The 16,906-nt window shown below is 41.5% G+C and overlaps 1 protein-coding gene across 3 annotated transcripts in view; it reads left to right on the plus strand.

Moving 5' to 3' along the window:
• LOC137637319 (rab-like protein 6) overlaps positions 1-16,906 on the plus strand; it is a 235,033-nt gene that overhangs the window by 164,508 nt on the left and 53,619 nt on the right. For all 3 annotated transcript variants that reach the window (XM_068369567.1, XM_068369572.1, XM_068369563.1), the window contains exon 8: positions 15,007-15,134. In XM_068369567.1, coding sequence (XP_068225668.1) covers positions 15,007-15,134 — 128 coding nt within the window. The remainder of the gene's footprint in view (positions 1-15,006; positions 15,135-16,906) is intronic.

Here is a 16,906-nt window from a genome sequence, read left to right on the forward strand (position 1 = left end):
TTTGTATTAGTTAGACTCATTGCTAATGAAAACTGTTGTGTTAGCATTTTTATTTTATTAAATGCCTGCGGCAGAGGTAACATAGCACTCGTGATACTTTTAGTCATCATAATGGATCGCTCCAAAGATGTGTCAGGTACTGATATATTGACTTTTTATTCCTGGGACTGAATTTGTCTAAGGTCCAGTTTTGTGGCTCAAGTTGTCTTCATCTTTGTCATTTTCTATCAATGGCCTATTGAAATCCACTAAATCCTTATTTGGTTACTCTTCATGATGAGCTTCTACATCTTCAGCGACATTTTAAATCAACATGTCTTCCATTTCTATTGCCACCAAATTGTCATAGCATATCTGATATTTTTTTTTTCAAATTTGCCCCTCTATTACTGGAAAATCCATTCTTCCTGCAGGCTTTGACTGTCTGTGGCCATCATCCATTGCTCTTTTAATGAACATAATGGCATTGGCAACGATAAATAACTTTCAGCAATCCATTACATTCATATCAGGTTTTGTGTTCTAAAGCCTTTCAAATATAATCTACAATCGCAGCAAAAAATCTTAGTCTTACCAAAATATTTGTAAAACTTCAGACTCTTATGTGGAGGAAAATCAACCAAAAATTCAAGATTAAATATTAATGTTGAAATAGAATACAATGCATATTTTTATTCAATATTAAGACACATTTCCCTTATGCTTTAAAACATAATCAGTGCTTTAAAACATAATCAGTGCTTTAAAACATAATCAGTTCTCTTCATCGAATCAGACAGTTCCTTAAGATAATTTTTATCCAGCTCATTATGCCACACATTTTCTATGGCAGCGATTAGTTTCAGAACAGAGGTTGTATCCATAGAGCCTATCTTCCTTGTCATAAGGCCCCAAACATTTTCTAATGAATTAAGGTCAGGGAATTCCCAGGCCAATCCAGAAGGTCAATTCCATTGTCCTCAAATAGTTTTTTGCCTTCTTCCCCTTGTGTCATGGTGCCCCCTCTTGCATAAGGACATGCATGTTCTTTCAAGGGTAACAAGTTGTCCTTCAACACATCTATTTACCTATCCCCATTCATTGTTTTACTTATTGGTAAAAAATATAACCCCCTACTCCATCCCTTTTCACTAAAACTCACCCATACCATGACATAAGTAGCATGCTTCACAGTCTTGACCATATACATGAAGTCAATTGGTTCGACCCTCGAGGAACATGACTCATTGCTGAATACCACTCTAGACCAGTCTTCTGTTCAACCTTCATTCATCTTGCAAAACTCTTCTTCTTTTTCATTGTGATGCCAGAAAACTGGAAGCTTACCTTTGTTCTTATTCTTTAAGGTGTACAGGTTCTTAAAGCTATAAAAAACACCTGGCTTTATTATATGGCCTAATTCATTGCAACAAAGAACCAAGGTCAGCTGGATTGGCTGTTAAGTGCTTTTATGAACAAAAGTCCTTTTAAGCATTAAAAAAAGTCTAGTCATAGTTGAAAACTTGTTTTGGATGGTACTGCAGTATTCACATTATTAAAGGATTTCAAATAATTTCATGGGAGCAGATCCCTTCGTGTAATTAACGATATGATCTTAATCCTTGGTAATCACTGCGACAGTCAAACGGGTAAGTTTGAATGTGCGGCCATGTTTGTCGGAGTACTGTATGTCCCTTTTATGCTCATTTCACACTCTCTTGACTTCATGGTGATGGGTTTTATTTTCTTTGATGCACTGCCATCCTTGTTTGCCATGTGGTTAGGAGTCAGGATAAATACCAAAAAGCTACAGGGAAAAGTAACCAGAAAACTGAGGAAACTACAATCCAGAAAAGCATATATACAAACACAGAGGCAATTATAATCCAGAACTACCTCTAGAGGGTTATTGAATCCTTTGACTGACCAGACAGTGATTGGATCCCTCTCTCTGGTTACGGCTCAGTTTTTCTTTGCCTACACATACACCGAAAAGTCTGGCCTATTCTTTACACATTCTCGTCTTTCCTCATACACCTGACAACACTGAAAATAACAAATGCTTCTTTGCTCAAGGGGCTAATTATTGTACTGTAATTGTTCAGTGGCTACTTTCCTCTTGGTAAGGGTAGAAGAGACTCTTTAGCTATGGTAGCAGCTTCTCTAAGAGAAGGATACTCCAAAATCAAACCATTGTTCTCTAGTCTTGGGAAGTGCCATAGCCTCTGTACCATAGTCTTCTACTGCCTTGGGTGAGAATTCTCATGCTTGATGGTACATTTGATCACACTATTCTATCGTTTTTTCTTCTTCCTCTTGTTTTTTTTAAATAGTGTGTTGGGCAGGCTTAATAAAAGGGCCATGGATGCCTGGTGGCTTATCAAGAGGTTGTTTTTTCCTTATCTGATTCTATTTCTTCTCAAAACCATCCTTACTGTCCTCCCTTCAGTTGAAGTGGCTATCCTGGAGGGTATTTAGCCTTGCATGGTGTATTGGCTCCTCCATGTTGACCGGTTTTTCTGATTTTTTTTTTTCTATAGTCTATGGGTTTGATCCATCTCTTTATTTATATTTCTGTACAATACGTATTGTTTTTGTTATCATTCTTGATTTAGTTTTTAAGTATGATGTATCTTTTTTATTACCATTAATTCTTATGCTGTCTGGAGACATTAAGTAAAATCCGGGACCGTCCTAGATGTCATCATTATCGTCTACTGTATTGCAATATTCGTGGTCTTTACAGTTACGTCCAGATAGTATGGTATTGGTATTCTTTAGTGCTCGGAATCTTTGGTTTCTAATATGAGGCACTCATCTGAGCTCCTTATAATTGGTTTTAAAAGCCAATAATGTTGAAACGTGATGCCATCCCTAGGGCCAGGGGAATGGTGGTGTATATTAAGAATGAGTACCCTGCTTCTCAAAACTCCTGCTATGAATGTGAATGTCATGAGATGCAGGTAATAAAAGTTAGCAGGCAAAACAACTTCTATTTGTGTTTGATCTACTAGAATCCAGACATGGATGATTCTATCTTTGATTTTCTTCTTACCATTATGGCTAAGGTACAAGATGATGATTGGTGATTTCAATGCTCACCATAGGGAGAGGTTAAGTTCTCTTTCTCCTACCGATTGCCATGCCTTAAGAGCTTTAGACTTTGCCTCTGAATCAGGCTGTGAGCAAATCATAAGTGAAGCTACTCACAGGTCTGGTAACTGCTTGGACCTCGTATACACTGACTCCCCTGGGTTTGTAACAAGTATGGTTGATTCTCCAGCCAGGACATCTGATCATGCCTTGATTTCATTAGTAGTGAAGACTGAGCAGCCTGTCCCTGATGTATCATACTCATGTGTGATTTATTTGAAATCTCAAGCAGACTGGAATGGGATTTTGCATGATCTTTTGTGCTTGAATTGGTCAAAATTGTATAGTACTGTAGATCCTGTTGTCCTTTTGAATGAGAATCTAGTCAACATAATTGATAGGCGCTATCCCTTCTTGTGTACTAAGGTACCGAGTGAAGGACAAATCATGGTACAATGATGACTGTAGATGTGTTTATTTGGAGAAGCAGGAGGCCTATCATCTTTGGAAGGGTAACCGATCAGATTTTACCTGGAATAACTATACTCAGCTGAGAGCTTTTGCTCAGAGAGTTTATGCTTCAACTGAAATGGAATACAATCTAAACATATAAGAAACCTTTTCTGGTAAAACCCAGGAACGTAAGTGGTGGACTACCCTTAAATCTGTACTGTTTGGTGTAGATGCAATAGTTCCTCCTTTACTTAAACCAGATGGCTCAGTCACTCACTGTCCAAAGGAAAAGGCAACCCTTTTGGCTGATGTGTTGGACAGTAAGTAAGCAGAGTAATGAGAAACTCAAACTTCCTCATTCCTGTTCTCCTGAGGCTAAACTAACTAGTTTAGCTTTTCAATCTTGTGAAATTTAAGCTCTGTTGATGGACCTTGAAGCTTTTGGAGGTGTAGACCCAAATGGTAATTTTCCTTTTTTTTAAAAAAAAAACTGCAGATTCCTTAGCTCTGAAGTTATCTGTTATTTTGCGCAAGTTAACAAGAAAAGGAGCTTTTAACACTTGTTGGAGAATTGGTAATGTTACTCCACTATGTAAATGTGTTTGTCATAGCTCAAGTCCAACTGATTACTGCCCAATTTCCATAACTCCCATATTATCTAAAGTTTTTGAACGTCTTTTGGCAAAACATTTTAATAGGTATGTTGAAGGTAATATTCTGTTTCCTAGTTTACAATTTGGTTTTTGTAAAGGCGTTGGAACATGTGATGCCCTTCTTACAATCTCCAATGCTGTACAGAAATCCCTTGATTATGGTCAAGAAGTTCGTATGATTGGCCATGATTATAGTGCTGCCTTTGGCCATGTTAATCATGAGCCCCTTGTTTTCAAACTCTAAGGGTGGGAAGTGGGTCTGTCGTTTCTTAGCATTATTATTGAAGTTTTAAGTAATAGATCTCAAAGAGTTATTGTTGATGGGCACCATAGTGAGTATAGGAATGTGATATCTGGTGTTCCACAGGGTAGTGTTATTGGCCCATTACTTTTCATACTGTATACACATGGCATGTGGTTTGGCCTAGAAAACAAGCTTGTTGCATATGTAGATGATGCTACTCTCTTTATATCAATTCTATCTCCTGAATGTAGTTTTGGGGTTGCTGAATCCCTTAATAGAGATCTAGCTAAAATAAGTGCATGGTGCAAATTATGGGGTATTAAGTTGAATCCTAACTAAACTCAAAGTATGGTTGTAAGTAGGTCAAGGACAGTGGCTCCTCATCAATCGGATCTCAGCATTGATAATGTTTCTTTCACTTTGTATGACTTGAAATTTTAGGTGTGATTTTCAACAACAAATTTATTTTGAGAAACACATCAGGTCTGTGTCTTTTTCAATTGCACAAAAAATTGGCTTAGTGAGAAAGTCTTTTTAAGATTTTTGGTGATCAATCTATTCTGAAGAAGTGTTTTAATTCTTTCATTCTACCTTTAGTTTCAAGTATTGTTCTCCTGTCTGGTCTTCAGCTGCTGATTCTCATCTTAATTTGTTGGATAGGAACTTACGGTCTATCAAATTTCTTAGTGAGGATCTAAATATTAATCTTTGGCACTGTCGTTTACTTAGTTCATTATGCAAGTTGCATAAGATTTTTCATAATTCTGACTATCCTTTACATTCAGATCTTCCTGGACAGTTCCATCCTGTTCGTAATACTATGCATGCAGTTAATTCCAATAGTCAGGACTTCTCCATCATGAGGCTCAATACTAAACAGTATTCTAGAAGTTTTATTCCAGCTAATCGTGTACCCTAGTTGGGTAGTTGAATCAGTAGAACTTTAAAAGTTCAAACTTGCAGCAAATTATTTGTGTTGAACAGGCTGACATAAATCTTTTATAGTCTATATATGAATTATCTATTTTAATGTTGTTAATGTTTTTTAAAATATTTTATTTTAATTTTTCAATACTTCTTATATCATTTATTTCCTTGTTTCCTTTCCTCACTAGGCTATTTTCCCTGTTGCCTGGGGCTTATAGCATATTGTCTTGATAACTAGGATTGCAGCTTGGCTAGTAATAATAATGATGATAATAATAATGATAATAATAAATCATTAATCATTAATAATTAATAATTAATAAAAATAATAATAAAAATAATAATAATAATAATAATAATAATAATAATAATAATAATAATAATAATAATAATAATAATAACAGTGCAGCAAAGGCAACTGAGGGATGCTCACACACAGTTTTCCTGGCTCTGGGACCTCACTACTTTTTTTTCTTTCACCACCAAAAGGAGATTTTCGTCCACCTCATTTATGTGAAGTAATTCAGCTATTTGTAATAACAACACGTGTCGGAGATTGAAACACATTTTCTGGATATATATGATATCTATGAAACTTGAGACAAGACCATCATAACCTGAGTAATATATATGGATATGGTTATAAACTCTTTGTCCCCATACTAACAAACCAGGAGTTATTTATTTGGATTATCTTTTGGCAGATCTGGAAGGTAGCCATTAGACTTTAATTGCGAGGTGGCAACCCTGTCCAACCGCTTGAGCGGGTAGGCTGGCAGTGGCTGGCGGTTACCCAGCCGCCTCTATATATTTACTCTCACAGCAGTGAGAGACGTCACATTTTCTTTTGGCTCGGTAGAGATTGGACGTGTCCTCTCTCTCCTTGACTATCATTGGACTTTTTGATTTTGCTTTCTCTTTTTCAGGTGTGTGGCAGTGGGCATCGCTGCAAGCAGGGTTCGCCCTGCGCAGAGTGTAGGGTGTGGCCTGCCTCCCTATGGAGAAATTTGGACGGCACAGCAGGAAGGCGAAGCGCGATCTTTCTCCCTTGGGAGAGGAGAGTGCGTTCTTCTTCTTCTCGCACCCCCAAATCTCTTTCTAAAGGTCCTTCTCGCTCGCGTCTTCCGATGAACGATCGAGTATGAACGCAGACCAACTAACTCCTTGGCAACCTTGGGGTACTGGGGGTGTTGTTGCTTTCCCTAGAGGAGCAACTTCACTTCAAGCTGCGGGGAATCATTTTCCGTTTCAGATCTTTTGCAGGTGTGGCCGACCTTAGGGATTCTGGGACCCCCTTCAAAGGAGGAGCTGCTACGCCTTTTTTAGCGTGGTGCTATGAAGGTCCCTTTTACAGAGACTTCAATATCTCACACGCTGGAACTGTGCGAAGTTCATCTCCTGCCCTTTCCTGGCCCTTCCACATGCAGACAAGGTGAACATGCAGGTTGCAGGTGTAGATCTTCCGGCAACCAGCGCTCCTACCACTAGCAGCGCTTAAGGACGAGCATCGCCATCGCCTCGCCCTTGTGGACACTCTTCCCTTGATCGCCGTTTGCGACGATCGCAAGACCTGATGGATTGTAGGTCATCACGATCCAAATGTTTTTCTTCTAAAAGGAATTTACACTCTAGAGCTTCGCCCTCACGAAACGTCAGGTCTCAACGCTCTTCTCAGAGGCGTTCTGCACGATCACAAGCACAGTCTAGATCTAGGTCCAGACGCTAACATTCACGAGAACGACGTTCTTATTCGCAAGGCTGATGCTCACGTTCGCGAGATAGGCATTCGTGACATTCACGCCGTTCTCGAATGAGAGCTAGACGCTCCCGTTCACGAACATCTCATTCATGATCACGAACCACGCATTTGCGATTAAGGTCTAGACGTTCTTCGTCTGGGGCTAGAGGTAGGCGCTTGTGCAGTCCATCAGCGTGTAGCCCCTCAACTCAACCTTCTTCCAAACTACCTCTGACCAAACCTGATCATGAGAATGACCACTCTTCAGACAGGCATCCAGGTAAACCGCAGTGCCTTTCACCGCCTGGGGAGTATTAGCAAAGTGATCGCCTATGCGATGCTTGGAAATGCATCCCGCTGCGACGCGTTCTCCAACAATAAGAGTTGCTCCTACTCAGAGACCTCCTCTGCCGAATTCTTCGGATTTCTCTAAGGCAGCAGGAAGGAGTTAGACCTTCCTCTTCCTGTGTGGCTCCTAGTGCTCCTGTTGCGAGCACTTCTGCTCGTGAATTGCATCCGTTAATGCATGAAACTCGCTATTTTTCGAGTGAATCTCGTGATTTCGCGAGAAAATAGAATATTTCCGTGAGCAATTCACAAGCAGATGGGTTGGAACTGCGAGCAAGTGCAGTACCAACACTTTCTCCTCGACCTTCAGCTTCTTCCACCTCCAGCAGAAGGCCAACACCCTATCCAGAGGGTTGCAAGGAGCCTCCTAATAGGTTCGCTAACGTGCCTATTAGTCCGGACGTTCCTCTGCCTCAGAGGTTGTCACCTCTGTTGACTGAAACTCCTTCTAAGAGTTCCTCCCCAAGAGACATTCTCCTCCTATACCTCCTAGGGAAGTCCAGGGCTTATCTAGAGGATTAGAACTTTCCGCATGGGTGAGTACTTTTATCACCACCCTGCTGAAGTCTCTGAATGTGGCTCCTCCACCGTCACAACCTCCGACTGTCCCAGTCAAGGCAACCCTTAGGATTCCCTTGGAAAGTTCGTCCGTTGGGAGTCAAGACCCTAGAAGGAGGTCAACGTCAGACAAGGTACGCAGATAACCTCCACCTCGATCGCATACTGAAGGTCCTTGAGCTTCTGCCTCTTATATGGCCAACTTACCCTTTACTCCAGTGAAGGCAAAGGAGGTCATAACTAAGGGACAGAAAAGGAGGATGCGAGGCGCAACTCCACCACACGCCAACATGATCCACCCTAGGACGAGTAGGGACTTAGGCTTGCCCAGTGAGATAGCTATCCATCCCTTCAATTTTCAAGAGATTGAGGTAGTGCCTCCGGACCAACGTCCGGTTTCATTACCTCCTCCAGACGAGGAGCCTTCAGCTCCTACTGCCCAAGGTTCGTCAGGTGCTTCAAAAACCTTGCAGGCTCCCCTCCCTAAGACCGCGGAGGAATGTCTTGTGCGTAGGGAATAGAAGGACACCAAGACGAAACCCAAGAACGCTGCAGCAAGGGAAGCTTGAATGGCTGAGGCACGGGAAGCTTGAATGGCTGAGGCACAGAGACGGTCCCCTGTGGAGAGTCCCTCTAGTGATACAGTTGATGACCCTGACCTACCCTGTTCTGGATGTGAGCCTGGAGGTGGAATGCCCCCTTAGATTCCGATGACAAATCTTCCAAAGGCGGCCAGTCCGAACTATTACTCTAAACAAGAGAGACGTGAGTCGGAACACACCTTTTGGCAGGTCCTTGCTTGCAAGAAGGCTATCAATAGGCTTTCTACTCTTGGTTCCACCATCCAGGAGGGGGAATGATATGGTTCTCGATGAAATATTTGAGACCCAGAAGCCTTCCAGGCCCAGTGCTGCTTTGCCCTAGTCTGAGGGTTTGACAGCTGCCAAAAGGAAAGCTATTGCCCAGATACCTGGAACTTCTAGCTCCTTGAGGGCAGGTTCCTCTTTTCGGTCCCTTCCACTTCCTTTTGTTTTACAGTGGTAGTATTACGAGATCAAAGGGGAACCTTATTCCACCATGTCCCTCTGTTGAAAAAAGTGAAACTTTTTTCACTTTATTCTTTTTAACTTTTGAGTGTAGTGTCCACCCTTTATGGTCCTTGATTTTCTACTTTGCTTGTTTCAAAATTCTAAGTTTCTTTTTTGTTTTTGGGAAAAGTTTAAATTGTTTATAATGGTTAGTTCGTGTTCTTGCTTTGGAGACTCGTTCAGTTTCAGTATGTTATGTTTTAAGTTTGTGAAAGCATCAATAGTTTGCAACCATAAAATTCCTCCTTTAAAGTGATAATTTAATACTAGAGTTTTGAGACTGAACGAAAACCTTTAATTCACCTCAAAAGTTTACTTCTAGTCCCAGCGTTTGAAGACGGCAGTGCATTTTCACTCAGCAGCTGAGAAGGGCATGTCAACTCTTCACTAATATTTTTCACCAATCCAGCGTAAATTTTAATATGGAGCATTAAGTGACTAGTGTGACCGTTGGTCGAGGATGATCATGCTTGGAAGTGCGAGCACTTGGATTACTTCTTGAGGCTACTATACCATGGAGTTACATCGATTTTTGAATTAACAACGACAGCTGCAATTGACCTAGAGAGGCTTGCTTAGAGTGGAGGTAAGTTGCAAACCACATTGATGCTTGTGCCTTGTAAATTTCACACGAGTTACTCATTCACTTTGAATGAATTGTCTCCTTAACCTGAACCATAAAAAATCATCCAAAGGACCAACCATATTGTTTTCATTTAAAATTTAGAATTTATTGCCGGTTTAACTACTTATATTTGTGAAGTGTCTTGTTTTATTTTGCTCGTTCGTTCATATTTGTTCGACCTTCATACATTTATATTAACTGGCAATTAAATAGTTTTGTTGATATATTTTCGTATATTTGCTCTCTATTAATAGAGTGTATTTATGACATATTTATAGATCCTGAGGACTTTTCTGGTATTGGGGGTTATTAGTGAGGTCGCATTATCGGTCTTCATAAGGACGGATACCTCGCTTAAATACCAAAAAGCAATAAGACCATCTACGATCCTGAGCCATTTTCTTTAATACATATTTCAGTGATAGTTCTGTTTATGTAAAATAAATATTTGAATTCGCTCTTGATTATAATTTATTGCCATTGATAATTTTTTAAACCTCCAGTATTTTGAAAACCCTTGACCCTACAGTAGAGTCTCTAACGAAGGGTCTCCCGACTCAAACCCTCTCCTCTCTGAGGGCCTCCCTCTCGGCAGTTGAGCTCCTGAACTTAGAGAGAGGTGTGAAGTACGCCATGCAGGCTGCTTCATGGCTTGATCTATGGCTAGGATCCTTGGGCTTCATGGCTGCTCCCACGATCTTTCAAAGGAGTCGGCCAGGAAGACATTGGAGTCTTTCCTGTTGTCAGGTACCCGAACTCTTGAGTTCTTGTCGCACCACGTTGTCAACTTGTCAGCGAATGCAATAGTCAAGAGAAGGGATACCGTCATCGGGAAATTCCATAGGCAGGTGCTTAAGGTGGAAGTCTCCCAGTTGAGGAACTCCACCCTTGAGGGTTCTCTCTTTGTTCCAGAAGAGATAGAGAGGGCTGCTGAGTGATGGAGGAAGTCGTCGAATGATTCTCTCCTCCATAGGGCCATGACATTGAGGCCCTATGGTAGACTTTCCCAGTCTTGTCAGACTCAGCAAGCATCTTCCTCTTCTTACCTGTCAACTTCTAGGTCTGCCGGACCTTCAAAGGTGTCTAAGCGGCGGCCCATTCCATCCAAAGGCCAGAAAGGGACCAAGTCCTTCAGAGGAAAGAAGGGAGGAAAGGGAGGTGGGCATTCCTCTGGACCTACCACCTGTGGGAGGATGCCTACAGCACCACTGGCAGAGGTGGCAGCTTTACGGGCAGAACCCTGGACGTTCGATGTGATCCCCCTAGGGTATCGCGTCTCGTTCATTCAATCTCTCCCTCCTCTGACTCGGGATCCAGTGCATCTAAGATTCTATGCGAAGGTATCCGCAAAGGAGCTGGCCCTCAGGACCAAAGTCCAGACCATGCGGCAGAAGGGCGCTCTCCAAGAGGTTGCGGACGGGTCTCCAGGCTTCTACAGCAGAATTTTTCTGGTAAAAAAGGCAACTGAAGGCAGGAGACCAGTCATCGATCTCTCTCCTCTGAACCAGTTTGGGCAACAGACTCGGTTCAGAATGGAGACAGCAGACATGGTCATTCAAGCAGTTCTTCCAAGGGACTTCATGTGCACACTGGATCTGAAGGACTCATACTTCCAGATCCCATTCCATCCGTCGTCAAGGAAGTATCTAAGATTCATGCACGAGGAAAAGACCTACCAATTCAAGGTTCTGTGCTTCGGTCTCACGACAGCTCTTCATGTATTCACCAGTGTTCGCCCTAGTGTCATCTTGGGCTCACAGCAACGGCATCTGTCTTCTCAGATATCTGGACGATTGGCTGATCCTAGCAGACTTGGAGACAACCCTTCTTCGTCACCGAGACATGCTTCTCCTGATAGATTACAAGAAGCCATTACTGCAACCTTCTCAAAAACTGGTATTCCTCGGTATGATAACAGACGCCGTCCAAGAGAAAGTCTTCCCATCAGACGAAAGAGTACACGGACTGAAGGAAGTGGCCACACCCTTCCTCAGAAAAGAAATTCTTCCGGCCTCTCGTTGGTTGAGTCTCTTAGGCCATCTGACCTCTCATCGCTCTTGCTCCAAACGACTGGCACAGGATAAGATCCCTGCAATGGCAGCTGAAGTCTGTGTGGAACCAACACTCCGATCCACTGGACACCCAAGTTCCTATAACTCAGGATCAGATGACGGATTTGAATTGGTGGATTGCAGACGAAAACCTTTGATGGGGCCAGACTATTTCTCGTTCTCCCCCGGGATTTGATGCTCTTCACAGATGCATCAAAAGAAGGGTTGGGGGCTCACCTGCTGTGCCATACCACAGTAGTGGCTTGCACAACCAAACAGAGCGGTACCTTTTCGCACCCTCTATGCCTTCTTACAGTGAAGATCCTCAGATGGTCAGAAGATCATTCTGTGTCCCTATCAGCTCACTCCCAGCAAGAGGAATGTGCTTGTGGACAATCTGATCAGAGCAACTCAGATAGTAGGCTCCGAATGGTCTTTGAATCACCAGATAACCAACAAAGTCCTGACTTTGTTGGGTTCCCGACTGTAGACCTGTTTGCAACATCTCTGAACAGCAAGCTTCCGCTGTACTATTCTCCAGTCCCGGACCTTCAGGCTCTATGGCAAGATGTGTTTCAACTACGGCGGGACAACATAAACATGTACACCTTTCCCCCGTTTTTTCTGATGATAAGACTGCTAAACAAGACCAGAGCATCCAAAGATCTAATGATAACCCTTGTAGCTCTGTTATGACATCAGGCAGAATGATTTCCAGACATCCTGCAACTTCCAGTAGATCTACCACGAGAGCTTCCTCCATGACCAGATCTACTCAAACTACCACACTCGAACATCTTTGACAGGACCAATGCAGTCGCTTCGACTTCACGCCTGGAGACTATCCAGCGTCTGTTCTCTCAGAAGGGCTTTTCACGACAAGGTGCGGAGAGAATGTCTGGTTACTTGCGCAATTCCTCAGCCTTGGTCTACCAGGGAAAATGGAGAGTATTCTGTTGTTGGTGTCGTGGAAGGAATATCTCTCCGCTCAATGCCACTATTCCAGTAATAGCGGAGTTCCTTGTATACCTTCGGGAGGAGAAGCTCCTTTCAGTCTTGGCAGTGAAAGGTTATCGCTCAGCCTTAAGCCTTGCATTTAGGCTGAAGGAAGTTGACATTTCCTCTTCGTTGGAGCTTTCTTTACTCATACGGAGTTTTGAGATCACTTGCCCTCAGTCAGAGATTAGGCCTCCTCTTTGGAACGGGGTTCGTGTCTTGAGATCCTTAAAAGGGCCTCCCATTCGAACCATGACGCCATGCAACTGACCGAAACCTCACTTTGAAGACGGCGTTCCTATTCGCTTTAGCCTCAGCAAAGAGAGTCAGTGAACTTCATGGCCTCTCGTATGACATCGCCCATTCAATGGGATGGGGGGAAGTGACACTCTGCTTTGTCCCTGAGTTCAATGCCAAGACTCAAAATCCGGGGATGGTGGACCATAGATTCGTGCCCTGTCAGATTGCGAGGCTTCGTTTTGTAACCAATGACCCAGATCAGTTGTTATTATGCCCAGTGAGGAGTTTGAGATACTATCTTAAAATGTACTGCAGTAACACAGCCCCAACTAACACCTCTGTTTGTTAGCTCAGGGAGAGTAAAGAGGAGGATCACTAAGAACATGGTTTCCTCCTGGATCTGCCAAGTATTTGAAAGAGGCTTGTCTCCTGATCCTCCTCTGTCTCCGACTTGAGCCTATGATATCGGGGGAATCAGCACTTTCTTGGCTTTGAAATGCAACTTCTCCGTGTTGCAAGTACTTCAAGCGGGCATGTGGGAGAGACAGACCACGTTCACAGCCCATTATTTAAAAAACATGACCCACACGACTCAATACATTCACTATCAGTCCTGTGGTGGCTGCTCAACAAGTGGTTTAAGAATACCTCAGGCTCCTTGATGGACAAGTTGCAGTTAGTTGAGGGCATTGGTTACCCGGGTTAAGTCTGGGATGAATGAGAGAATGTCTGGCTTTCCTTTTTCTCATCTTCCCCTCCTTTGGGGTACAGCACTATGAGTCCCTCTGCTAGCTAGCTTCATCTTCTGTAGGTAATTATCACTTCCCTTGTGTAGCCTAGTATAAGTCATAAATTTATGTAGTCCATGTCCCCATTGCTTTCTGCGAGGTAAGCAATGGGGTACGTCTTGTTTTCCCATATCAACTCAGGTGTTCATGCAAGACAACAAACTCTAATACATTGTGTTGCACAGGCTGTTAATATACTCACTTTGTATATTTTAGCGAGGTGCCAAAGTTTTCCCTAGACCAGTCATATACTGTATTAGGTAAAACCAGGTCATTGTCTATACCAGAACTGGGACTTCCATCCACCTAAGAGTGAGTCTTCCAAATAAGTAACGGAAGGTTTGTTAGCATGGGAAAAAATGACAAATTCGAAGATAATTTGTATTTTTCCCTAACTAATACAAACCTGGAGTTATTTACATAAAATGGCCCTCCATCACCTGTCCCTCAGAAGTCCTGCCTGCAATCAGAAGGGACATCTCTCACTGCTGTGAGAGTATATATAGAGGCGGCTGGGTACTTCCCAGCCACCCCCAGTCTACCCGCTCAAGTGGTTAGGCAGGGTTGCCACCTCGCAATTAAAGGCTAATGGCTACCTTCCAGCTCCTCCAAGAGATAATCCAAATAAATAACTGCAGGTTTGTATTAGTTAGGGAAAAATACAAATTACCTCTGAATTTGTCATTTTTAGAATCTGTCAGTGACTTTTTCCAATATTTATCATATGAATCAGCAAAATTTTGTGTCAGGTCAGGGCTATAATGCAGTGACTTTATTAACCTTGTTTTTATATGGAAGTGACTACTGACACTTTGATATAATGTTCTATGCCTGGATATATGAAAATATAAACATGTTTTTAAATACTGAAGTGTACGAGAAGAATATTAGAAGATACAGCTTACACAAAAAATTTCAAATCAGTATTCCTGTATATATTATTATGTAAACTGGTTTCAAGAACTAGTGATATAATTTCAGTTTAGTCCCATGCTGTACTGTACAAATGTTTTGATTATGGTCACTGTTCTATACTCTAATGTATTAAAGTGTTGTTTTTTGCACATTATGATCCCTGTTTCAATTATCAAGTGTTGAAGCTAGATCAATTTTAGTATTAGGAGCTTAATTGCATTGTATTAAACACAAGCTGTTAGAACGTTATTTTTTTAAAAACAAATATTTTAAGCACTGACTCTGCCATTTTTGCTTTGTTTATCCTCAGTTTCTTGAATCAACTGACTGATCGTTGGCGTGCATTTGCAGAGATGGCCCCTGTAGCTCAAGTTTCAGCACCAACAAACACATCTCCCATACCTAAGTCACAATCTGTTAACATGTCTGCCAATTTAGGTAAGTAAAGAATGCAGTGTTAGAAAATATTATTCAGATATATTGGAATATCAAGAAGTTCTGTTATTCATAGGTTTTATTAAGAGCATGGTATGTCTACAGAGTTGCCAGACATGGAAATTAAACTCGGCTTCTGATTGGTCCAATGTGTTCCACCGTGTAACTTGACGCACTCATTGGCCGAAGAGACTACGAGGGACTATGGACAATTTCATGACAGCCAACCGATCATGTCCAAGTAGATAATGTTTAATGGATTTTCTAACTTTACATGAAAGGATTTAAATAAATAACTTGAAATTCTTATGAAGCATAAAATTCTCTTCATATCAGATAGATTTTACACGAATTATATCAGTCAAGTTTAGTGAGAAATATCAAAACAGTGATCCTGTTGGGGCCAGACGTAAATATTACGCTCACGGAGGACCGAAAAGTAGTTCCATGTCTGGTTTAAATAATTTAACCTGGTAATATATTTAAAAGGTGATGGAAGTAAATAGGGAATCGCTACGATATACTAATCAAATATGTAAGAAAATAAATGAATAAACGCATTCTAATGTCCTAAGTACGATCTAGTAGCGGAGGAATACAGTGTCTCAGAGCCAAAGTAGACATGACCACCGCTACGGTGCTACCACTATTCATATCAGTTATACTCTAGCGCTTGTTGTGAAAGGAACCCGAGAATCGCCGATCCCCGCTTTTTTGCTCAGTGTTTCTGACCTCTGAAGTGTCAACATTGTGATTTTGAATGAGTAACAATACGGAATATGGTGGATGTTCTCGTCTCTCCCAAGATCTCTCTCAGGCGTGCTAAAACATTAAGTGTATGTTATTATCAACAAGATTTAGTTTTCCAAATAATAAGTAATGTGATTCGGCCTAGGTTTATATACATGACAGGAGACTATTTTAAAAATCGTGGTGAGAAAATATCCTCAAAATGGAAGAATAAAGGAAAATTCATATTGTTTATCGTCATAGTTTTTAAGCGGATTTCAATGCATAGATTTGTATATATAACAACGCGTCAGAAGTTTTTGTGTTTTTTTTCCTGTATTGTAAGCCAATAGATAAGAATTTTAAAATAACCTGTCGTTAAGTGTTATAAATCGTATCAAAAGTCTGGTTTTTAATGGTTTTCACTTTAGAGATGTTATAATATATATAAGCGTTTATTAAAATATAAATATAATTAATTTTTGGGCTCAAGCCATGTCGTCCTGATGGAAGTTCCTAAAGGGTAGCTTCCTTGGGTATATATAACTAGGGTGATATTCCCAGAGAATTTTCCTTAAGGTACCCAGAATTCTAACTCCTGGAGCGAATATCCCTAATAAAAGAACCAGGGATATCGTGAAATATCAGGACGTATTCTTGACACGCCACATAGCAATCTGCACCCCGAACAGAGTTAACACTTCGAAGGGGTCAATTGGCAAGAAAACGAAAAACGAGAAAGAAAGGAGAGCCGCTCACAAGGTATGTCTCCTCTCCTGTTTCGTAAGCGTGCATTGCGCAGCTCACGGCGCCATCTGTATTCCTTTTTGCGTAGCTCAACAACTCGGTGTTTTTTCCCTGTGTTATCTTGCAATTCTTGGATTATTTCAACTTTATAATGCTTTCTCCAACTTCTTCTGCTTCTGATAAGTTGAGTATTATTTCTTTTATGTATAAATGTAAGCTCTTGGTATTTTTAAAATGATTTGATAGTGATATCGTTGTTACAAGAGCTGTTGCCTACCGGAGGCGTCCTGGACGCTGTC

The sequence above is a fragment of the Palaemon carinicauda genome, chromosome 3 (genome assembly GCF_036898095.1).
Source record: "Palaemon carinicauda isolate YSFRI2023 chromosome 3, ASM3689809v2, whole genome shotgun sequence".
Lineage (NCBI taxonomy): Eukaryota > Metazoa > Arthropoda > Malacostraca > Decapoda > Palaemonidae > Palaemon > Palaemon carinicauda.